The sequence below is a fragment of the Elephantulus edwardii genome, unplaced genomic scaffold, assembly GCF_000299155.1.
Source record: "Elephantulus edwardii isolate Elephantulus edwardi_28Jun2011 unplaced genomic scaffold, EleEdw1.0 scaffold00254, whole genome shotgun sequence".
In the NCBI taxonomy this organism is placed as follows: Eukaryota; Metazoa; Chordata; class Mammalia; order Macroscelidea; family Macroscelididae; genus Elephantulus; species Elephantulus edwardii.
Genome location: NW_006400004.1, coordinates 1,521,978 through 1,548,521, shown reverse-complemented (window position 1 = coordinate 1,548,521; position 26,544 = coordinate 1,521,978). Strand labels below are relative to the sequence as shown.

Sequence of the window (26,544 nt, the reverse complement as noted above, 5' to 3'; positions counted from 1 at the left end):
AAGCTGCTTTGAAGGAAATAGCAAAAAATAAGGCCCCAGGAATAGATGGTATACCAATTGAAGTATTTCAGATAACAGATGTTGCCCTGGATGTCTGTTGCCAAGTGTATAGTCACCATATATTGTTGTTATGTGCCATCAAGTTGCTTGCAACTCATAGCTCAGAACCCTGCCCTATGTTAAACCAGTCTCAATATCTCTGACACATCTATCCCCATTACCCCAATTACTGTGTCAATCCATCTCATCTGGAATTTTATTCTCTTGTGCTATCCCTCCACCTTTCTAAGCATGATGTTTTTCTCCAAGGACTGGCCCCTCATGTCAACATGCCCAAAGTATGTGAGATGGAGCTTCAAAATCCTTGCCTCCAAGGAGAAACTTGGTTTCACCCTCTCTAGGACAAACCTGTTTGTTTTCTTAGAAGTCCATAGTATGTTCAATACTCTCCTCCAGAACCACAACAAAAAGGGATCAATTGTTCTTCCATTACCCTTAGTCATTGTACAGCTCTCTGATGCATAACAAGTAAGACCATGGCCTGAATCAGCTGCTCTTTTGTCTCTAGACTAATAGTATAGTTGCTCTTTAGTACTCTGGAGAGGTCCCTGACTGCAGATTTTCCCAGTTCAATTTGTCTTTTGATTTCCTGATGGCTGGTGATAAGAATGTTGATTGTGGAACTGAGCAAGTTGAGATTGCGAACAACCTCAATCTCTTTTCATCTATATTGTGTTGTTGCAAATTGGCCCAAAGGTGAGAATCTTTGTCTTCTTTTTTTTTTTTAAATTATTATCTTCATTACGCTTGATGTTTCTTTATTTTAAAATTCTGTACTAGTTTTTTAACAAAATTTGAATGATTTGCTTTTAAGAACAAATTCTTTCAATTTCCCTCATCCTGCCCCATCAAATTGGTTTTCTTGATGTTGAGCTTCAATCCATACTGAAGACTCCATTCCTTAACTTTCTGTAGAAACCAATTCAGGTCAACCTCAGTTTCAGCAACCAAGACTGTGTCATCTGCATATGTAGGTTGTTGATGAGTCACTATATATGTGGTTTGTTTTGTTTTTAAAGATACTTGTAAAGTATAAGTCACTGACGGTACAAAATTCTATGCTGCAGTATTAGGCCTCATTTCTAATGCCAAGGCTTTATTTTTCAACTACTGACCTTTCTTCCTTGTTTCGAACTTTTGCTTTCCAAACACCAGCTATTATTAATACATCTCTATTACATATTCAATAAATCTCAGATTTCAGAAGTTGGTAGAAATACTCCATTTTTTCATCTTTGGCTTTAAAGTTTGGTGTGTAAAGTTGAGTAACAGTTGTTGTAGCAGGTCTTTCTTATATTACTACAAGTAACAATCATAGTTCAGGATAGATCGTGAAGATTTCATAATGAATATACCACCATTAGACAATAGAATTGTTCTTTTAAAAATGGTCAATACCATTTCATTTCACTTCAGCTTACTAATGGCAATTTCCAATTTTCCAAGATTCATACTTTGTATATTCCATATTCTAATTATTAATGGACATATTTAGTTGTTTCTCATTATTTCCCCATTTTTTTAAAATTTAAGTGAAAACTTACAAACCTTATTGGTTTCCATTCAACTATTCTTACATGTTTTGTTTTCTAACATTAATTGCAATTGATTAATGTAACTAATTACAATGTCTTATCAAACCCATTTTATATATTGCTTTTGGGGTATGCCACGTCAAAAAAGTAAGATCTTTCTTTTTCTGAGAGCTTTACACCATGCAAGTCACTAATGTAGACTCACTCTACTTCAATGAATTAACTTATCTCCAGTTGTGATTTGAATGCCTTCTCCATCAGGACCTCATCTTTTGGCATTATTATGGAGCTATACTCTGCTGCTATTCATAGGGATTTTTAAGGGTCATTATTTCAGAAACAGATGACCAGTATTGTTTCCTAGCTGGTCTCTCTTTGTTTGGAAGGTCCACTGAAGCCTGTCCACCATGGATGAGTGACCCTGCTGGTCTTTAAAATAGTGATATAGATTGCAGCATTACATCAATATGGAAGCCAACACAGGACAACAAATTCACAGGTAAGATGCAACCTGTAGAAATGTGACTTTAAAAACATTTAGAATCTCCCTGCCCTAAAATAGTTCCCCATTCTCATCTTACTATTTCTAGATGTGAGGATGTGTCTATGGATACTGCCTGCTAATAAGCCCCAAAAGTATTTCTTAGGGACACAGAGAGAGAGGGTAGGCAAGGAAGAAAGTAGTGCAGGACTCCACCTCCAAGAGTACAAGCAGCACATTTGTTTTACATAAAATTTGCAAGGCTGGATGGCATAGGAGAGAGGTGAGCTGGCACATTGTAGGAAAAACTCAGGATACGATGCATTAAATTGATTCAAGGCCTCCTCACAAACCACAAATTCTTAGCACTTATCACAGGAAATCACTTTATGCCCTGGCTCTACTCCAACAGATTCTTACTCATTTGACTTATGGGGATTTTATACAAAGTCTAGTTTGAAACCCACTGATGTCTTATGATCAACAATTACAGAGTACTGAGGAAGGCAAGTTCCAAGATCAGGTCTGCTATGTCTGCTTCTCTGTCCTTCCCATCTCCTTGGATAGATTACATCTAGACATTCATACTGAATTATAAAATGTAAAAAATCATAGACTGTACTACTGTTAATTAGGTGCTGTTGAGACAACTACAACTCATCGTGACCCTATGGACAACAGACCAGAAATTCGCTCTCTCCTGTTCCATCCTCACAATCTCCACTGCTCTCTAGATCATTGTTGCAGCCATTGTGTCAATCCATCTTGGTGAGAGTTTTATTTTGCTGAGCCTCTATTTTTCCTTCGCTATTGAAGATTATCCAAAAATGACTGGAACAGTACCTCAATAGAGAACTGCCAGAAGTGCAGGCTGTCTTTAGAAGGGGTCATGATACTAGAGATATTGTAGCTTATGTTAGATGGATCCTGGCTGAAAGCAGTGAGTACCAGAGCAATGTCTATCTGTGTTTCATTGATTATGCAAAGGCATTTGACTGTGTGGATAACAGCAAACTGTGGCTGACTCTGAGAAGAATGGGAATCCTAGAACACCTTATCATGCTAATGCAAAACATATACTTGGACCAGGAAGCAGTCATCAGAAGAGAGCAAAATTGGGAAGGTTATATGCCAGGGATGTGTTCTAGCCCCATAACTTTTCAATCTATATGCAGAACAGATTATCCGGGAGGCTGGGCTGTATTAGAAGAAATATGACATCAGGACTGGAGGAAGAATCATCAACAATCTGTGCTATGCAAATGACACAACCCTGCTTGCTGAAACTGAGGAGGACCTGAAGCTCTTGTAGTAGAAAGTCAAGAATTGCAGCCTTCAATATGGATTGAAGCTCAATATAAAGAAACCAAAGATTCTCACCACTGGGCCAATTGGGAGCATCAGGATATATGATGAAGAGATTGAGATTGTTAACAACTTTAGTTTGCTTGGCTTCACAATCAAAATTCTTGGCACCAGCAGCCATGAAATTTAAAGATGTATTGTGCTGTGAAAGTCTGTGTTAGGGACCTCTCCAAAGTACTGAGGAGCAATAATGTGATTCTGAAGACTAAGGTATGCCTGACACAGGCCATGGTTTGTGGAATCACTTGCTATGAGTCAGAAAGCTAGACAATGACTAGGCATGACAGAAGGATAATTGATGCCTTTGAGCTGTGGTGCTGGAGAAGAGTATTGAATATACCGTGGACTGCTAAGAAAAAGAACATGTTTGTCCTGCAGAAGGTTAAACCAGGCTGCTCCTTGGAAGCAAAGATTCTGAAGCTTCTTCTGAAATACTCTGCATATGTTGCAAGGAGGGACCAGTCCTTGGAGAGGGATGTCATGCTTGGGAGGGTGGAGGGACAGCGCAGGAGAAGAAGACCCTCTATGAGGTGGATTGATTCAGTGACTGAGGTAATGGGGTTACGTGTTTTGGAGACAGTGAGATTGGCACAGGATAGAACAGGGTTTAGGGCTGTTGTACATAGGTTCTCTATGTGTCACAGGTGACTTGATGGCACAAAACAAACAACAACAACAACTACAACTATTTTTCCTACCATGAGGTCTTTTCTAAGCATTGGCCCCTCCTGAGAGGATGCTCCAAATATGTGAAACAAAAATTCACCATCCTTGCCTCTGAGGAATAGCAGCATGATGGCACTACCTTCTAGAATTTGTTCTTTTGGCAGGCACTGCCATGAGATATCCAATATTTTAACACCAATGTCAAAGGTATGGAGTCTTTGTTGGTCTCTTCCTTTATTGTGCAACATCCAGATGTATAAGAAGCAATTGAAAATATCATTACTTGGGTTCCCCTTAGTCTTTAAATTTACATCCTTGCTCTTTAGCATTTTAAAGAGGTCTTTGACAGCAGATTTGCCAAAAGAGCTGTGCTAGTTGATTCTTATTACTACCCATAGCTTTCTATCTTAAAAGTTTCTGGTGTGGAATTAACTTCTGTACAAGTTTTCTGGAAAAGAAAATGGCTTTGTTCATTGATGATGCCCTGACCATGTTATTCTGGCAAGATTTTTTTTACATGGGAATAGGGTAAAGAATGTTCTATTATAGAAGTTAAAACAAATTGCTCCCTCATCATTTGTCTATAGTTCTACCAAACAGCCTTACTGTTTGAATGGTTGGGCTTCCAAGTTTATACAAAATCCAAGTTTTATTAATAGCACATAATTATCATATGCTCCAATTTTCTATAAACACAGAAATTCAGTAATTAGCTTTAGAATTATATTACAATCTGAAAGTAGAAGCACAATGGCTATAAGTGCCATTGTGTGCTGCTTTTCTAAAAATAAGAAAATAAAATGTTCATTATCTTGTCAATGACTCAACCTCACATACACAGAACACTCCATGGAATTGCCTAGTATTCATTCAGCTGCTTTGTGTAGCTCTAGGGACTTCAACTCAAAAGAACACAGATATCAATGTGAAGGCCAATAAACAAGGAAATGGCATCTTTAGCATCTAAAAGAGATAGAGAACTTATTACTGTATATTATTATTACTCTCTTTTCCCAAATGGACAAGAAAAACGGAGTCTCTTCTCCCTGGAAATAAAATCTTTCTCACTAACAACAAGAAAAAGTTGTTAAGAGAAATGCATTAACTCTCTTTGACCACTAAGGGACTACCAGGTACACTTTAGGAGAATGTAAGTAGAAACTCTTCAAAAAAGCTGCTTATGAATAGGACGGGGTGTTAGGACACTGAATGGCAGCTTTACAGACCATTCCATACACTGGAAATCAAGTGGAAGCATCTTTACATAAGTTTTGGGACTCTTGTTCCTTATTCAAATGGAAATTTTGGACATCAGCCCAGTGCGTGAGCTATATAACAGCTGATATGTTGTTGTTGTTATGTGCCATTGAGTCGCCTGTGAGCCATAGCACCACTATGTACAGAAGCTCTGAACCCATCCTATCCTGAGCCAGTTTCACCAATTCTGACACACCAAGCCCCATTACCCCAGTCACTGTATTCATCCAACTCCTCCTGGGTCTTCCTCTCCTAGGCGGTCTCTACACTCTTCCAAGCATGATGTCCTACTCCAAGGACCAGTTTTGGCCACGTGTCCAAAGTATGTGAGATAGAGCTTCAAAATCCTAGCTTCCAACAACTAGGTCTCACTCTCTCCAAGCAGATTTACTTTTTTTTTTTTTTTGGTGGTACATTATATGCTCAAGACTATTCTCCAGCACCACAATTCAAAGGCATCTCATTCTTCTTTTATCATCCTTAGTCATTCATTGTCCAGCTATTTGATGCATATCAAATAATTGTGAAGATGATGGCCTGAATTATATGCACCTTAGTCTCAAAACTGACATTGCTGCTTTTCAGTACTCTGGAGAGGTCCCTGACAATAGGTTTTTCCAATGTAATTTGTCTTTTGATTTCGTGACTACTGGTGCTCAGAGTGTTTGTGGAGACGAGCAAGCTGTAAGTGTTAACAACCTCAATCTCTTCTCCATTGATCATGGTACTGCCAATTGGCCCAATGATGAGAATCTTTGTTTTCTTGATGTTGAGCTTCAATCCATTTTTAAGACTAAAGACTACAGTCCTTAGCCTTCTGCAGCTAGTGCTTCAGGTCCTGTTCAGTTACAGCAAGCAAGGTTGTGTCATATGTATAACATAGATTGTTGATGAGTCTTCCTCTAATCCAGATGCCACATTCCTCCTTATAAAGCCCTGCTTCCCAAATGATCTTTTCTGCATACAGACTGAAAAGATATGGAGATAGGATGCATCCCTGACAGACTCCTTTCCTGATTTTGAACCAAACAGTGTTTCCCTGCTCTGTTCTGAGGATTGCTTCCTGGTCCACATATACGTTTACATAGTGCAATCACGTGTTCTGGGATTCCCATTTTCATCAAGGTTAGTCACAATTTGTTGTGATCCACTCAAATGCCTTTGTATAGTCAATAAAACACAGACATTACTCTGGTACTCTTTGCTTTCTGTCAAGATCCATCTGTTGTTGTTGTTGTTATGTGCCATCGAGTCATTTGCCACTCATAGTGACCCTATGTACAACAGCCCTAAACCCTGTTCTATCCTGTGCCAATCGCACTGCCTCTGACACCCCCACCCCGATTGCCCCAGTCACTGAATCAATCCATCTCATAGAGGGTCTTCCCTTCTTGCGCCATCCCTCCACCCTCTCAAGCATGATGTCCCTCTCCAAGGACCTGTCCCTCCTTGCAACATGCCCAAAGTATGTCAGACGAAGCCCCAGAATCCTTGCCTCCAAGGAGTAGCTTGGTTTAACCCTCTCTAGGATGAATCTGTTTGTTTCCTTGGCAGTCTATGATACATTCAATGCTCTTCTCCAGCACCACAGCTCAAAGGCATCAATTCTCCTTCTATCCTCCCTAGTCATTGTCCAACTCTCTGATGCATAGCAAGTGATTGCAAAGAGCATGGCCTGTATCAGGCGCACCTTAGTCTCCAGAGAGACACCGTTGCTCTTTAGTACTTTGGAGAGGTCCCTAATAGCAGACTTTCCCATTGCAATACGTCTTTTTGATTTCCTGGCTGCTGGTGCCAATAGTGTTGAATGTGGAGCTGAGCAAACTGATGCTGTGAACAATCTCAATCTCTTCGCCATCCATCCTGACGCTGCCAATTGTTCCAGCGGTGAGAATCTTTGTCTTCTTGACATTGAGCCTCAGTCCATACTGAAGGCTGCAGTCCTTCACCCTCTGTAGCAAGTGCATGGGGTTCTCCTCAGTTTCAGCAAGCAGGGTTGTATCATCTGCATAAAGCAGATTGTTAATAGATCTTCCCCCAATCCTGACGCCACAATTCTCCTCATAGAGCCCAGCCTCTCAGATAATCTGCTCTGCATACAGGTTGAAAAGATATGGAGACAGGACACATTCCTGGTGTACACCCTTCCAAATTTTGAAACATGCAGTGTTACCCTGCTCCATCTCACATTGGCAACAATGTCTCTAGTGCCATGACCTCTTCGAAACCCAGCTTGCATTTCTGGTAGGTCCCTTTCAATGTACTGTTCCAGTAATTTCTGAGTAATCTTCATCAGGATTTTGCTAGTGTGTAATATTAGTGATGTTGTTCAATAATTTCCACACTCTGTTGGGTCATCTTTTTTTATGAATGGTAATAAATATGTATCTCTTGCAGTCAGTTGGCCAAGTAGTTGTCCTCTAGACATCTTGGCACAACCTGGTGAGCACATCCAGGGCAGCATCTGTTTGTTGAAATATGTCAATTGGTATTCCATCAATTCCTGGGGCTTTATTTTTTGCCAAGTCCTTCAGAGCAGCTTAAACTTCCTCCATCATCACCATTGCCTCTTGATCGTATGTTGTTTCTTGAAATTCTCTTATGTCAGCCAATTCTTTTTGGTATGTTGACTCTGTATACTCCTTCCATCTTCTTTTAATGCTTCCTGAATCATTCACTATTCTGTCCATAGCATCCTTAAGCACTGCAACTTGTGACTTGAATTTGTTCTTTAGTTCCTTCAGCTTAAGAAATGACAAGCGAGTTTGGCCCTTTTGATTTTCCAACTCCATCTCTTTGCACATTTCATTATAATACTTCACCTTGTCTTCCCAAACTACCCTTTGAAATCTCCTATTCAGTTCCTTAACTTTTTGATTTCTTCACTTTGCTTTGGCTTCCAAGCGCTTTAGTGCAATATGCAGAATCTCTTCTGACATCCATTTTGGCCTTTTCTTGTTCTTTCTTCTTTGTAATGATCTTTTGCCTTCTTTATGGATGATATTCTTGGCATTTTCCTATAGCTCCTCTTGTTCATTATTGTTCAAGGCTTCAAACCTTTTCCTGAGTTGGTTTTTAAGTTCAGGAGGGATAGACTCAAGATCAAATTTTGATTACTGTGTTTATGATTTAGCCTCATTTAGCTTTAATATCCATACATATATAAGGAGGTCCAGTGAATACTAGTATCATTCATATATATGCACCAATAACTAAAGCCGGAGAGGAGGAAATAGAAGATTTCTACCAACTTTTGGAGTCAGAGATTGATCCAACTTGCAATCAAGATGCATTAATAACAATGAGTGACTGGAGTGCAAAACTTGGGCACAGAGAAGAAGGATCAGTAGTTGGAAAATATGGACTTGGTGACAGAAATTAAGCTGGATATAGAATGATAGAATTTTGTTGATTACAATTTATTCATTTCAAATACATTTTACAAGAAGCATAAATGAGGACTATACACATGGATTTCACCTGATGGTATTCATGGGAATCAGATAGATCACATCTGTGGAAAGAATCACTGGGGAAGCTCAATATCAACTGTGAAAACTAGGGCAGGTGCTGGTTGTGGAACAGATCACCAACTACTTATATGCAAGGTCAAGCTTAAGCTAAGGAAAATTAAATCAAATCCACAGGAACCAAGATTTGACCTTCAGTATATCCCATTCAAACTTCATAACCATCTCAGGAACTGGTATGAGGCCTTGAACACTAATGAGTGAAGACTAGATGAGTTGTGGGCGGATATCAAGAATATAATCTGGGAAATATAAAAAAGGGCATTACAAAGAGGAAGAAAAGAAAAGATGGATGTCAGAAGAGATCCTGAATATTGCACTAGAACATTGAGAAGCCAAACCAAATAGAAAAAAATCAAGAAGATAGGAGCTGAACAGAAGATTTCAAAGGCCAGTCTGGGAAGACAAAGTAAAGTATAATAATGTGCAAAGAACTGGAGTCAGAAAATCAAAGAGGCCAAACTTGCTCAGCATTTTTTAAGCTGAAGGAAATGAAGAACAAATTCAAGCCTTGGGTTGTAATACTTAAGGATACTTTGGGCAGACTATTAAGTGATCCAGGAGGTACTAAGGAAGGTGGAAAGAGTATGGAGTCATTGTACCAAAAGGAATTGGCAGACATAAAAGAATTTCATAAAACAATGTATGAGCAACAGCCTGTGGAAATGAAGGAAGAAGTTCAATCTGTTCTGAAAGAACTGGCAAAAAGGCCCCAGGAATTGATGGCATACCAATTGACATATTTCAACAAACAGACGCTGCCCTGAATGTGCTCACCAAATTGTGCCAAGAAATCCAGAAGACAACTACCTGGCTAAGTGACTGAAAAAGATTGATGTTTGTTCCCATTCCAAGGAATGGGGACCCAATAGAGTGGAAATTATTGAACAATATCAGTAATATCACATTCGAGTAAGATCCTGCTGAAAATTATAAAAAATTGACTGAAACAGCACATCAACAGAGAACTTCCTGAAATGCAGACTGGGTTTAGAAGAGGCTGTGGATACTAGGATACTAGGATATTATAGCTAATGTTAGAAGAATCTTTGCTGAAAGCAGAGAGTACCAGAGGAATATTTATCTGTGTTTCATTGACTATGCCAAGCGTTTGACTGCATGGATCACAACAAACTCTGGCTGACTCTGAGAAGAATGGGAATCACAGAACATTTGATTGTGCTTATGCAAAACCTATACTTGGACCAGGATGCAACTGTCAGAACAGAGTAAGGAAGTACTGCATGGCTCAAAATTTGGAAGGATGTATACTAGGGATGTATTTTCTCTCCATATATTTTCAATCTTTATACACAATAGATTATCTGGAGGCTGGGCTGTATAAGAAGAAATGTGGCATCAGGATTGGAAGTAGACTCGTCAACAATCTTCGTTTTGCAGATAACACAACCCTGCTTGCTGAAACTGAGGAGGACCTGAAGCACTTGCTGCAGAAGGTCAAGGACTGCAGCCTTCAATATGGATTGAAGCTCAACCTCAAAAAAACAAAGATTCTCACCACTGGGCCAATTGGTAGTATCATGATAGAAGTGAAGGGATTGAGATTGTTAACAACTTTAGTTTGCTTGGCTCCACAATCAACACTGTTGGTGCCAGCAGCCAGGAGATTAAAAGACGTATTGCACTGGGAATGTCTGCTGTCAGAGACCTCTCTTAAGTACTGAAGAGCAACGATGTCAGTCTGGAGACTACTGTGCACCTGATCCAGGCCATGGTCTTTGCAATTGCTTGCTAGGCATCAGAAGGCTGGACAGTGACTAGGGATGATAGAAAGAGAATCAATGCCTTTGAGCTATGGTGCAGAAGAAACGCGTTGAATAGACTATGGACTTCTAGGAGAACAAACAGGTTCATCCTAGCGAGGGTGAGACCAGACTGTTCCTTGGAGGCAAAGATTTTGAATCTTTGTCTGACATAGTTTGGACATGTTGTAAGGAAGAACCAGTCCTTGGAGAGGGACATCATTCTTGGGAGGGTGGAGGGTAGGGCAAGAGTTAAGACCTTCGATGAGATGGATTGATTCAGTGACTGGAGTAATGGGTAGGTGTGTCGGAGACAATAAGATTGGCACAGGACAAAGCAGAGTTTGGAACTGTTATACATAGGGTCGCTATGAGTCACAGGCGACTCGGTGGCACATAGCGGCTTTAATTTGGACTTGCATATGAGTATTTGATTGTCTGTTCTGCCATCAGCACCTGGCCTAGTTTTGAACTTAGTACTGAATTTCTCCAATGATTCCTTTCATAGATGTAATCAATCTAATTCCTGTGCATAACATTAGGTTAAATCCATGTGTATAGCCTGTGTTTATGTTTCTTATAAAAGGTATTTGCTATGAATAAATCACCAATTATACATAATTCTAAAATTCTATACTTGGCCTCATTTTTGCCACTAAGTCTAAATTTTCTGACTACTTATACTTCCTGGTTCACAACTTTTGCATTCCAGCCACCCATTATTATTAAAGCATCTTGATTGAATGTTCGATCAATTTGTGACTGCATAATCGCTTTTCACTTTGCCAATTGGACTTATGTCTTGATTCTTATCTCAAGCAAGCCAAGTGTTTGTCTTGTATCCTGTCAGAGGAAAGAAGTTGAAAAAAATTGAAAAGAGGAAAAAAGAAAAAAATTCTGACTGTAACAGTTGGTAGAAATATGTATTTCCTCCTTTTTGGCTCTGATTGTTGATGCATAAAGGTGAATAATAGTGGCATTAACAGGTCTTCTTTGGATACATATGTATGTTATCCTGTCACTCACAATATTGTATTTCAAGATGCATCTAGAAACAGCCTTTTTAACTATGAAAGTGAACATTTTTCCCCGCCCTCAACACTCCTTCATATCCAGCTTATTATATCATATGATTGTCTGATTCAGAATGTCCCATGCCAATCCATCTCATTTTACTATTACCTAATATTTCAATATTTTATGTGTTCCATAGTAGAACTAATTTTCTCCCTTTGCAATGAAGTAAACACAATTTTCACTTTCCATAGAGAAAAAGCTGCATTTGGGTAGGTAAGCAGAGACCTGGAAGTCTGTACCTACTGTAGTTTCTGCTGCTGTTGTCCTGTAAGATTCTGGACTAGTTATACTTTCTTATCCCAAGTTTTCTTATCTGTAGGTTAGGTAGTCTCTAAGGCCATTTCCAGATCATTGTTCTTCTACTAGACCAAGGAGAGTTCTATTTTTGAGCCTGAAATAGTAATCCTTGATTTTCTGCGGGGCCTGAGAGTATTAACTGAAGTTGATTGGCAGTCAACTCAGGCTAGTCTATTTAGAGTAACTTCACACTTACCTTTCAGTGTTCTCAATGTCTGTGGAAACCTGCCAGGCGTGTTGCTGAGTGTCTGTGGGGGATGATGAAGACTCCTCTAGAGCAGGAATTTCAGCACTCTCCTCAATTTTGCAATCCAAATTCTTAGTTCCCCCGCTAGGCTCCTTTCCTAAGATAGGAGAGGATGTGGGCAAAGAGAAAGAGAGAACAAGTTATGAATTCAAGTTCTATACCCAAGATGTCTCTGCAAAGACTTGTACTTTGAGTCAAATGCTCCATTAACTCTAATAGCTTTTTAATACTAAAATATTTGTACACTTTCACACACGCGTGCGCGCGCGCGCACACACACACACACACACACACACAAAATCATACACAGTTGACAGTTTAGAGACCATATTTTCTTTCTCCTCTCAGGGAGGGGTTTGTGGGTTCAAACACTGTTCAGTTAAAAGCCAAGCACTTTACCAGGATGTGTGTGTGTGTGTGTGTGTGTGTGTGTGTCTGCGCGTGCGTGAGCGTGTATGTATTTTCAAACTGTGCTGGCAACACACTCCCGTACCACTAGGCCACTGGTGCCCTAGTGAAAAGAAGCTGCACTGCAATCCTGAAGGTATGAGCTTCTAGTCCACCAGCTGCTCTGCGGGACAAGGATGAACAATCTCCTCCTATGAGATTAACTGCCTCTGAAACCCTGCTAGAGGGTCAGCTAAAGTTTGGTTCTGACTCAATGGTACACAACAACAACAGGCCAACAGAGCTCCTTCTGGTAGCCTAATGGTAAGAAGATGCACAGCAATTCCCGAAAATGTGGTTCAGATTCACCAGCTGCTCTGCGAGAGAAAAATGGCAATCTCATCCCATGCTATCTATTGTTGTTATGTGCCATCAAGTTGCCTCCTTCTCATAGCAACCATACGAGTAACCCTATGCACAATAGCTCTGAACACTGCCCTATCCTGAGCCAGTCTCACTGACTCCAACACACCCAATCCCATTGCCCCATCTCATCTGGGGTCTTCCTTTCCTGCACTATCCTTCCATCCTTCCAAACATGATGTCCTTCTGCAAGGACTAGTGGCCATAATTTACCTTTCCATGTGATTTAAATTAAAAAAAACTATTCAGAGGGACAGCAATGGATTGGTTCTTACTCGATGGCGCACAACAATATGTCCTTGGAGGGGGACATCATGCTTGGAGGAGTGGAGGGACAGTGAAGGAGAGGGAGACCCTGGAGGAGATGGACTGACTTAGTTACTGGGGTAATGGGGGTAGGTATGTCAGGAACAATGAGGTTAACACTCAGGATAAAGCTGGGTTCAGAGCTATTGTACATAGGGTCTCTAGGAGTTGCAAAAGACTGGACAGTACATAAAAACACACAGTTGCAATACAGTTTCTTAACACAAGGCCACCATGTTGTTGTTGTTGTTGTTGTGCACTCTCAAATCTGAATCTACCCATAGTATATATATAAATATGTTGTTGTGGTTATGTGCCGTCGAGTTGCTTGCGACTTATAACGACCCTATGTTCAACAGCCCTGAACCCTGCTTTTTCCTGTGCCAATAGCACTGCCTCTAACACACCCATCCCGATTACCCCAGTCACTGAATCAATCCACCTCAAAGAGTGTCTTCCCCTCTTGTGCCATTCCTCCACCTTACCAAGCATATCTCTCTCCAAGAACGAGTCCCTCCTTACAACATGTCCGAAGTATGTCAGACGAAGCCCCAGAATCCTTGCCTCCAAGGAGCAGCCCGGTTTAACCCTCTCCAGGTTGAATCTGTTTGTTTTCTTGGCAGTCCATGGTACACCCAATTCTCTTCTCCAGCACCATAGCTCAAAGCATCAATTCTCCTTCTATCCTCCTTAGTCATTGTCCACCACTCCGATGTGTAACAAGTGATTGCAAAGACCTGTATCAGACGTACCTTAGTCTCCAGAGACACACCATTGTTCTTCGGTACTTTGGAAAGGACCCTAGCACCAGACTTTCACATCACAATATGTCTTTTAAATTCCTGGCTGCTGTTGCCAAGAGTGTTGACTGTGGAGCCAAGCAGACAAAGTTATTAACAATATCTTCACCATCCATCCTGATGCTGCCAATTGGCCCAGTGGTGAGAATCTTAGTTTTCTTGACATTTAGCCTCAATCCATATTGAAGGCTTCAGTCCTTGACCAAGCAAGCGTTTCACGTCCTCCTCAGTTTCAGCAAGCAGGATTGTGTCATCTGCATAACGCAGATTGTTAATAGATCTTCCACAAATCCTGACACCACACTTTTCCTCATAGAACCCAGCCTTCCAGATTATTCTGCATACAGGTTAAAAGGTATGGAGATAGGACACATCCCTGATGTATACCGTTCCCAATTTTGAACCATGAAGTGTCTCATTGCTCTCTTCTCATGGCTGTCTCCTGGTCCAAGTATAGGTTTCGCATTAGCACGATCAAGTGTTCTGGGATTCCCATTCTTTTCAGAGTCAGACACAGTTTGTTATGATCCACACAGTCAAACGCCTTTGCATAATCAATGAAACACAGATAGACATTCCTCTGGTATTCCCTGCTTTCAGCCAAGATCCATCTAACATCAGCTACAATATCCCTAGTACCACGACCCCTTCTAAACCCAGCCTGGACTTGTGGCAGTTTTCTGCTGATGTGCTGTTCCAGTCGTTTTTGGATAATCTTCAGTAGAATCTTGCTTGCATGTGAAATCAATGAGATTGTTCTATAGTTTCCACACTCTGTTGGGTCACCTTTCTTTGGAATGGGAACAAATATAGATCTCTTTCAGTCAGCTGGCCAAGTAGTTGTTCTCCAGATTTCTTGGCACAACTTGGTGAGCACGTCCAGGCCAGCATCTGTTAGCTGAAATATGTCAATTGGTATACCATCTATTCCTGGGGCCTTATTTTTTGCCATTTCCTTCAAAGCAGCCTGAACTACTTTTTTTATCACCATAGGCTCTTGCTCATATGTTGTTTGATGAAATTCTTCTGTATCTGACAATTCCTTTTGATCCAGTGACTCATTGTATTCTTTCCATCTTCTTTTAATACTTCCTGGATTATTTAATATTCTGCCTAAAGCATCATTGATTATAGCAACTCAAGGTTTGAATTTGTTCTTTAGTTCCTTGAGCTTAAGAAACATTGAATGAGTTCAACCCTTTTGATTTTCTGACTTCAGCTCCTTGCACATTTCATTGTAATATTTTACTTTGTCATCCCATGCTGCCCTTTGGAATCTTCTGTTTAGCTCTTTAGTATCTTGAATTCTTCCTTGTGCTTTGGCTTCTCTGCACTCCAGTTCAATATTCAGAGTTTCTTCTGACATCCATTTTGGTCTTTTCTTCCTCTTCTGTCTTTGTAATGACCGTTTGCACTCTTCCTGGATGATACATTTGACATCCTCCCACAACTCACCTGATCTTCACTCATTAGTGTTCAAGGCCTCAAACCTGTTCCTGAGATGGTTCTGAAATTCAGGTGATACAGACTCAAAGTCATATTTTAGTCCCTGTGGATTCAGTTTCATTTTCCTCAGCTTCAGTTTGTACTTGCATATGAGTAGTTGGTGGTCTGTTCCACAATCAGCTCCTTGCCTAGTTTTTAAAGGTGATATTGAGCTCCTCCACTGGTTCTTTCCACAGATGTAATCAGTCTAATTCCCATGAATACCATCTGGTGAAATCCATGTGTATATGCTGTGCTGCAATCCCGAAGGTATGGGAGAAGGATGGGTAATCTCCTCTTGTCTGATTAACTACCTGCCAGAGGGTCAACTATGGGTAGATTCAGACTTGACATTACACAACAACAACAACAACAATATGGAGGCCTAGTGTTGAGAAGCTGTACTGCAATTGTGTGTGTATAGATAGATAGATAGATAGATAGATATAACGGATGCTGCCCTAGATGTGCTCATCAAGTTGTATCAAGAAATCTGGAGGACAACAACTTGGCCAACTGACTGGAAGAGATCTATATTTGTTCCTATTCCAAAGAAAGGAGATCCAACAGAGTGTGGACATTATCGAACACTATCACTGATGTCATATGCCAGCAAGATTTTGCTGAAGATTATCTAAAAACGACTGAAACAGTACATCATCAGAGATCTGCCACAAGTGCAGGTTAGATTTAGAAGGGGTCATGGTACTAGGGATTCTCGAGCTAATGTTAGATGGACCTTGGCTAAAAGCAGGGAATACCAGAGAAATGTCTATTTGTGTTTCATTGATTATGCAAAGGCGTTTGACTATGTGAATCACAACAAACTGTGACTGACTCTGAGAAGAATGGGAATTCCAGAACACTTGATTGTGCTAATGTGAAACCTATACTTGGACCATGAGGCAGACGTCAGAACAGAGCAAGCAAACACTGCATGGTTCAAAATTGGACAGGGACCTGTCCTATCTCCATACCTTTTCAACCTATATGCAGAACAGATTATCTGGAAGGCTGGAATGTAGGAGGAGAAGTGTGGCATCAGGATTGGAGGAAGATTCATCAACAATCCGAGTCATGCAGATAACACAACCCTGATTGCTGGAACTGAGGAGGACCTGAAGGGCTTGCTGCAGAAGGTCAAGGACTGCAGCCTTCAATATGGATTGAGGCTCAATATCAAGAAAACAAACATTCTCACCACTGGGCCAATTGATAGCATCATGATGGATGGTGAAGAGACTGAGACTGTTAACAGCTTTAACAAAGCCAAGCAAATTAAAGCACAATCAAATGTGGTGGGATTTCTGTTCTTTTCAGAATCAGGCACAGTTTGTTGCTATCCACACAGTCAAACACCTTTGCACAGTCAATGAAACACAGATATCTCTCTTGTATTCTTGGCTTTCTGCCAAGATCTATCTGGCACTGGTGATAATGTCTCTAGTGCTATGACCTCTTCTTAACCCAGCTTATATTTCTGGCAGTTCTCTGACAATGTACTGTTCCAGTCGTTTCTGGATAATCTTCGGCAGGATTTTGCTAGTGTGTGATATTAGTGATATTGTTTGTTAATTTTCACTCTGTAGGGTCACCTTTTCTGGAATGGGAATAAGTATGGATCTCTTCCATTCTGTTTGCCAACCAGTTGTTCTCCAGATTTCTTGGCACAACCTAATGAGCACATGCAGGGCAGTATCTGTTGGTTGAAATATGTCAATTGGTATTCCATTGATTCCTATTTTTTGCCAAGTCCTTCAGAGCAGCCTGGACTTCCTATTTCATCACCATTGCCTCTTGATCATATGTTGTTTCTTGAAATTCTTTTGTTTCAGCCAATTCTTTTTGGCACAGTGACTCTGTATATTCCTTTCATCTTTTTTTAATGCTTCCTGGATCATTTAATATTCTTCCTGAATATTCCTTAACTATTGCAACTTTCAGCTTGAATTTGTTCTTCAATTCCTTCAGCTTAAGAAATGTTGAGCAAGTTTGGTCCTTTTGACTTTCTGACTCTAGCTCTTTGCACATTTCATTATAATTCTCTACTTTGTCTTCCAGAGCTGCTCTTTGAAATCTCCTGGTCAGCTCCTTAATTTCTTGATTTCTTCCCTTTGCCATTGCTTCTTGGCACTCTAGTGCAGTAATATTCAGATTCTCATCTGATATCCATCTTGGTCTTTTCTTCCTCCTCTGCCTTTGTAATAACCTTTTGCATTCTTCATGGGTAATATTCTTGATAGCCTCCCACAGCTCATTTGGTCTTCGCTCATTGGTGTTCAAGGCCTCAATCTTGTTCCCAAGATGCTTTTGAAATTTGAGGGGGATAGACTGAAGGTAAAATTTTGGTGCCTGTGGATTCGATCTAATATTCTTCAACTTCAGCTTGAACTTGTATATGAGTGGCTGGTGGTCTGTTCCACAATCAGCACCTGGCCTAGTTTTCACAGCTGATATTGAGTTTCTCCAGCGATTCTTTCCACAGATTTAATCGATCTGATTCATAATATGTTAAAATACATTACATATTCACACATATACATACATATATAAGCTCTGGTTTCTTGCTGTTATTGATCCTCCATAGCTGACCTTCCAGCAAGTTTTTAGAAGTAGTAAATCACATGGTTGAACTTTACCCATCTTTCCCTGTGGAACAGCTGGTAGACTCGATCTGTCTATCTCTCTACTACTTGTATAACAGTTTGTCTTACTGTGGGGTTTGGGTACTGCTGTCATTCTGGAAGTTATGCCACTAGTACTTCAAATGCTAGTCGGGGCACCTGTGGTGTATGGTTAATCAATGTATAGTTTCAGTTTTCAGTGTATTTCTTTCAGATAAACATATAGTGGGAAAGAGAACCTGGTGATCTAATTATGAAAATACTGGCCAATGAAAACCTTATGGATAATAGTGGGACACTGATAAAGTACAATAGATGAGTCGCTCAGGTTGAAAGTACTCAAAATACGACTGTGGAACAGACTTGCTCTTATGTAAAACCATAAAAGAAAAAAAGAAAGAAAAAAAAAGCCAAAGAGGAGTATCCATTACTGTACCACCAGAATTCTGAGGCTATGTCAAGAATAGATTTGATGCATTGCATACTAATGATAGATGGCCAAATGAATTTGAGATGGTAACAAGGACATGAACATAAAGCTATAAGAAGGTCATAAAAAAGTCAGGAGAGAAAGAAAAGATAAAAATGAATTTTAAAAAGACTCTGAAACTTGGTACTTACAAATGTAGCATGTTTTCACATTTAGTTCTCTAATGTAGTTAAGGCACAAAGAAGGAATGATGAAGTAATTGATGTAAAGATTGTAAAAGGGGGCTCAATAAAATAATTAAATTATGATAAGATATGCAAAGAGCTGGAGTTACAAAACAAAAAATTGAGGAACACACTGAACATTTTTCACTGAAAGACCTAAAGAAAAGAAAAAATTAACGTGAGTTGCAATAGAGAAAAATTTTACAGGCAAATTATTGAATGAATTATACAAGAAGCACAACATAGGTGGAACTTTACCACAAAGAACTGGTTGATGATCAGGATTTTAGGAGGCAGTATATGACCATTGTATTGAAGGAAGAAGTCCAAGTTTTACCGAAGGCACTAACAAAAAAGCGACAATCCAAGAATTGATGGGTGTCAATTGAGATATCTCCACAAACGATTGCAATGGTTGGCACTCACCTGTTTAAACTAAGAAATTTGGAAGAGAGCCCGTTGACCAACCAACTGAAAAACTTTCATTTTTGTTTTCATTTCCAAGAGAGAAGATCGAACAGAATGGAAATTATCAAATGATATAATTAATGTTACATGGAAGTAAAATTTTGCTGAAGAGAAGTAAAAAATGTTTACTGTAGTACATTGGCAGGACTCCTGGGAATTTTTATCCAATTCACAATTAAACATAAAAAAAAGATATGCAATGGGATGGATTCACATAGTGAACTATGTAACAATGGACAGTCTAACAAAGGGTTCTAGCTTAGCAATGATCATCATAATGGCTCAGAAGTATATAATTCTGTTGTTCATGGTGTCCTTACAATTTGGACTTTCTTCCAAGTTAGAGAACAAAACTGTAACTATTTACCTATCTATATATGCAGATAGAGATTGTTGGGTGGGTAGATATGTGTGAGTATGGCAAGTTTTTCAAATCCAGAAAATGACAGTTGAGGATAATGCAAATTAAAGACCAAGATAAAGCTAAAGCCCCTTTCTTTGATAGAGTATAAGTGGCTTGCAACCCACTCCCCTCACCTTTTTAGTTGTGATTTTAACAAAAGTTTACAGAAAGTTGGACTTTCATTAAGTCATTGTGCATTTTCCTTCCAGCTCTCCCCAGTTCATTTAAAAAAACCACCATAAAATACTGATTTTTGCATAATTTCTCACTTCCCCCAAAGAGTTAGATCAGATTAACTTGGGAGAGGATAGTTAGCTTATTGTTGTTATGTACATAGAGTCAGAACTGACTCTTGGTTGACCCTCTAGCTGGTTTTCAGAAGCAGTTAATCACACAGGAGGAGATTGGCCATCCTTTTCTGTGGAGGGGGCCTCGGATCATGTGAGTTAGGGATTGCAGTGCAGCTTCTTATCACTAGGTCACCAGAACACCCTGTTAGCATGTTAGGTTGTGTAATTTTTGGTGTATAGATGCAATAAGTAGGTAAGAGGGCTAGGATAGGAGATGTACAAGAGGAAGAAGTGACACTTCTGCCATTTTCTTAGATTTTGTGCATTGGTTCTCTTGGTCTTTTCAAAAGGAAGCTCTGATGGCCCAGTGTGTAAGGAGTTGCCTGCCAATCCAAAGGTAGGTGGTTCAAATCCACCAGTTGTTCTTTGAAAGAGGTAGTCTCCTCCTGCACCAGTTACAGCCTCTGGAAACTATGAATTGGTTTTGATTCAATGGCAATGAGTTGAATTGTTGAGTTTGATCTTCATGGAAGCATAAAATGAATGAATCTGTCTTTTTAATTCTTTCCTCACGAGTGTCCTTAACTATATCTTTCTGCAAAAAAGCAGCATTGCCCTAGGTTTCAGGGTTATATTGCCAAAACTATAAAGTACCATTAACTAAAATACCACGTCATTATCTTCACTGGGAAGCCATACTAGCATTATTCTACTAACTCACTGAGATTTATATTTGCTGTGACAAAATAATTTTGTTATAAAAAATAAACAAATTGGTACTTTCTAGAAATAAATCTCCAAATTAGCCACAAATTTGTACAAAATTGAGCAGGTTTGATAACATCTGTGGCTGAGATGTCCTTTGTCAATGTGATTTCCTCTGCTTTAAGCATCTATGTACCTGCAAGTGGCTATCATGGTACCATAGAAATGGACTACAAATCCAGATATGTGAGTTGTGAATCTGTCTTTGTCATTCATTCATTCACTCACATTCTCTTTAATATAGAGGTAAAAGAAAGTACAGCTGCTTCCAACAGTGCTTAAAATACAGTAGAGAGAACAAATATTAGATCACTCAGGATTAACGTGTATAACACACAAACACAAAAGTATCACAAGATTTCAATAGTAAACTTGTGTTTGTGTTTTGGATGAATGTTCAGAAGGTCATTTTCTGTTATATGTACATTAGTCTTGGATGATGGAATTTGCCTGAGCAATGTGTTTTCATTTAGATGGGATGCTATCTGGTGGAATTAATTAAGCACATAATTTAGCTTATTACCATTTCACAGTTGAAAGACACTGGCCTCTTAAAAGCGTTATTTTTACACCTTCGGCTAGAGTGCACAAAAGCAGTCTATTTGCTATCTGTTAGTCTATTTTCTCAATTTTGAAGTGAGCAAAGGTGATGGAGATATGAGAAAAACAAGAGGAGACTCCCAACACACAGCCTTCACTTCTCAAAACTTTGAGAGGGATGATCACTTTAAAGCATGTGGCTTTTGAAATGCCTTGGAGAATGGGGTAGTGAAGAGAAAGGGGAGGAATTTATTCACAGACAGAAGTCTTTGCTTCATAGACTTTGCCTGTGGTCAGGACTACAGAGACTGAAACATTTCGATATGGGAAAGGGAAGGCACAGGCACTAGGTAGTAAGATGAGTCTTCTTAGAGTTGTCTCCCCATTTACTTTCTATATAGCCTTTTTATGAATAGTGCATAAGCAAATCCTAGTATACAAAAACATGATGGCTTTTACTCCGTGTAGTAACTCCATTTGTGGTTAGATACCCTTGATTTGTTCCCTGACTTGTAACACTAAACTCATGTTGAGCTCATACACATGGAACAACATGCTGCCTGGTCTTGTCCTAGCTCCATGATCAGCTGTGGGATTGGACCACTATGCTTCACAGGGTTTTTCACTGGCTGATTTTTAGAAGCATATCATTAGTCCTTTCATCTTAGTTCTTCTTGATCTGGCAGTTTGCTGAAACCTGCAGCTTGTCATGGTCACACACATATTTCCATTGATGGAAAGGCTGTGACTGTGCACAAAGCGCAGACACCAAGTATCAAAACTGGGTCTCTCACAAGGAAGACAAGAAATTTACCACCAAATCCCTGCGTCACTGCTGCCTCTGTTAATTCTACTACAAACACTAGACCGTTCTCTAACATTTTCAATGTAAAATAGTTATTCATCTATTCCTAAAATAATCTTGTGAACTTGCAATGGCAGACAATATCTCATTTTACTCATTTCCAGTAACTTCTAGAATAAACTCTGATGACATGGGTGAAAACTTTAGATATTTGACCTCCAGCTTAGTTTTTGTTTGTTTACAGAATCTTAATCATATTGTATTATCTCTAGCAGAAGTATTTTAAAAGACGGAAGAGATCAATATGAACTTATGGGGGTTTACAATTTCTGGATACATATAATGTCAAGTTTATTCTGCAAACAATAATAATTGCTCTGATTTATTGATAGGACTGACTATGCTGGCCACCCTACATTCACTTTCTGATCAGATCATCCGTTTTTGTCTTCATAGAGTATATCACCATCTGAAATGACTTTGTCTATGGATTTTCTAACTAGCATATTGTTGACCCTTCCCAACTATATCCTTACAGCCATCTACAAGCTAGATAGACAAACTCTGTCAACTGGGAACTTTGCTCATGTTCTTCAGTTATAAGCCCAGGACCTATGTTAACACTGAGTAAAGTCTCAGTAGATATATAGCTTTAATTAATTAATTAATTTCAATTATGTACTAATTAAAGTTGTGTGTCTACTGAGATTCTACTCAGTATTACCATAGGTACTGGGGTTAAAATTGAAGAACGTGAACAAAGTTCCCAGCTGACAGAGGTAGTATGCTTAGTTTGTAAATGGCAGTAAGGACATATTTTGTACAGGTCAAAAATATACTAGTTAGTGGAAGCTGCATTGAAGACATTGGCAAAAAATAAGTGCCCCAGAAATTGACAGGATCCAAATTGACTTGTTTCAATTAACAGATGCTGCCTTGGATGCACTCACCAGCATATGCCAGGAAACATGGGGGACAGCTGTCTGGCCAATGGATTAGAAGAGGTCCATATTTGTTCCTATTCCCAAGAAGGGTGAGCCAGCTAAATGTGGAAATTATTGAACAATATCACTAATATCACATATAAGCAAAGTACTGCTGAAGATAATTAAAAAACAGCTAGAACAATACATAGACAGGGAACTGCCAGAAGTTCAAGCAGGATTTAAAAGAAGCTGTGGCACCAGGGATATCATTACTGATATCATATGAATCCTGGCTGGAAGGATGGAATACTGGAAGAACGTCTATTTGCGCTTTATTGACTATGCAAAGGCATTTGACTGTGTAGATCATAACAAGTTGTGGCTGATATTGAAAAGAATAGGAGTCCAAGAGCACTTATTTATGCTCATGAAGAACCTATATCTGGATCAAAAGGTTGTTGTACGAATAGAGCATGGGAGCACAGCAGAGTTTAAAATTGAGAAGGAAGTGTGTCGGGGTTGTATTCTCTTTCCACACCTACCCAGTCTGTATGCTGAGCAAATTATACAAGAAGCTGGACTCTATGAAGAGGAGTATGGCATCAGAATTGGAGGGAGACTCATCAACAACCTGTGTTATGCTGATGACACAAACTTATTTGCTGAAAGTGAGGAGGACTTGTAGCACTTGTTGTAGAAGATCAAGGAATGCAAACTTCAGTATGGATTGCATCTCAATGTTAAGAAAATAAAACTCTTACCACTGGACCAACAGGCAACATCATGGTGGATGGAGAGGAGATTAAAACTGCCAACAGCTTCATCTTGCTTAGATCCACAACTAATGCCCTTGGTACCAGTAGTCAGGAAATAAGGAGATGAATCGCATTGGGGAAATCTCCAGTTAGGGAATTCCTTAAATTATTGAGGAGTAATGATTTCAATTGGAGGACTAAGGGGCATCTGATTCAGGCCATAGTCTTTCTGATCACTTTCTATGTATCTGATAAGTGAACAGTGAATAAGGATGTTAGAAGAATTGATGCCTTTAAGCTATGCTGTTGAAAAGCATTGAACATTCCATGGTGGACAGGAGAACAAACTAGTATATCATAGAGAGGGGAGGGTGCAGCCAGAGTGCTCTTTGGAGTCAAGAATGATGAGACTTCATCTCACATACCTTGGGCAGGTTGCTAGGAGGGGCTGTTCCTTGGAGAGGGAAATGATGCTAGGAAGGGTAGAGAGCTGGCAAAGGAGAGGAAGACCCTTAACCAGGTGGACTGCCACTGTGACTGCCACAGTGGGCTCTTGAGTTTCAGGAAGTGTGAGGATGGCACAGGATAGAAAAGGATTGAGATCTTTTGTTCATAGAGTTGCTATGAGTCATAACAGCACCTAACAACAGCAACAATATGTTGTCATGACACTTACTTTTCCTTCTTTACAATGGCTTGAAGGGAGCTCTGGTGGCCTAGTGTAAGATTCTGTGCTACAATCTCAAAGCCATGAAGTTCAAACCCACTTACTTACCTTCAGGTAAAGGATGGGCAATCTCTTCCTAAGTGATTAGATTAACTGCCTCTGAAAATTTACTACAGGGTCTGTTTTGGGTTGGTTCTGACTTGATGGTACACAGCAACAACAATCATGCCTTGGAGATGAAGTCCTCACAATTGGATCAGTAAATAAAATCAGTAAATAAAACCAGAATCAGTAGGAATAAATTGAAATTGTCAATGACTTAATTCTTCTAAAATCAACATTCAATGTTCATTGAGACAGAAGAGATCAAATGATGTATTGCATTAGCAAAATCTGCAATCAAAAACCTCTAAAAATTTGTCACTTTGACTAAAATGTGCCTGACTCAAGCCATAATCTTTTCAATTGTCTCATTAGCTGAGCAATGAAAAAGAAGATGAGAAAAATTGACATATTTGAACTGTGACACGGGAGAATATTTTGTATGGTATTATTGACTGATAGAAGAAACCACAAGTTGTAGAAGTAATATAACCAGAATTGTCCGTGGTTGTGAGGCGGGTGAGGCTTTGTCTCATCTACTTTGGACACGTCATCAAGAAAGATCAATTGCAAGAAATGGGCTTTATACCTGGAAAAACAGAGGGCTTAGAAAGGAAAAAAGGAGAAACTCTCAAAGAGATGGGTTGATAGATGTTAGGAAAAAAATATAGATTCAAGATTCAAATAACAAATAATATGAAGATTGCAAAGAATCAGGCAGCATATTTTTATCCAGTTTTCCATAATGTTTCTGTGAGTCAAAGTCAACTCAACAACAACACCAACTACATTCTGACTGAAATATTTTTGTTATGTGCTGTCGAGCTAAAGCCTGCCCTGTCCTGAGCCAGTCTCTCCGACTCTGAAACGCCTACACCCACTGACCCTGTTACTGTATTAATCCATTTTATTTGGGGTCTTCCTCTCCTGTGCTGTCTCTCCACCCTTCCAAGCATAATGTCCTTCTCCAAGGACTGGTCCCTCCTGGCATGTGCCTAAAGTATGTAAGACGGAGCTTCAAAATCCTAGCCTCCAAGGAGAAACTTGGTTTCACCCTCTCCAAGGCAGACATTTGTTTTCTTGGTTGTCCATGAAATGTTCCAGACTCTTCTCCAGACCACAACTCTGAGGCATCTATTCTTCTTCTGTCATCCTTAGTAATTTTCCAGCTCTTTGATGCATAGCAAGTAATTGTTAAGATCACGGCCTAGATCAGGCACTCCTTAGTCTCTAGACTGACATTGTTGCTTCTCAGTACTCTGGAGAGGTCCCTGACAGCAAATCTTCCCAATGTAATTCATCTTTTGATTATCTGACTGCATTTATGTCTATTTTTTATGTAATATTATTATAAAGCCATGTATGTAATATTTCATAGCAAGGAATTTAAATTACAGGTTACCCTTTTCCTACCATATACCCTTAATGACATTCTTTGATATATTATTCTGGGACAAGATATATGTACTCATAGTTTGTACTTGGCCTCTGAAAAGACTATGTTAATTACACTTTAATTACCCCTAAGTAAATGAGAGGATCAATTTCTCATACTTCTGCTAGCAATTCATGATATGTATATATTTTAAAACAATCTGATGGAGTAAAAAAAAAGACTCGCAAGGCAGTTTTGCTTTTAACTTCATTTCTTACTATTGAGATTAAGTTCACATTTGTAGCCTTACCTATATTTCCTATCCATACGATTGGATCATTTAAATAATGGTGTTGGCTTTATTGTTGGTTTGTAGGAGGTCTTGCTATATTGTAGGCTACTGACCATTTGTTGTATTTGCTTCTCAATCTATCATATACCTGCTAATTTTAGAAATAGAGCTTGTCATTAATAAGTTAATATTTTCTATG

General features: G+C 39.4%; 1 protein-coding gene across 2 annotated transcripts in view; it reads right to left on the bottom strand.

Annotated features, from left to right (window-relative positions):
* RGS7BP (regulator of G-protein signaling 7 binding protein) overlaps window positions 1-26,544 on the bottom strand; it is a 243,880-nt gene that overhangs the window by 33,919 nt on the left and 183,417 nt on the right. For both annotated transcript variants that reach the window (XM_006899362.1, XM_006899363.1), the window contains one exon: window positions 12,228-12,375. In XM_006899362.1, coding sequence (XP_006899424.1) covers window positions 12,228-12,375 — 148 coding nt within the window. The remainder of the gene's footprint in view (window positions 1-12,227; window positions 12,376-26,544) is intronic.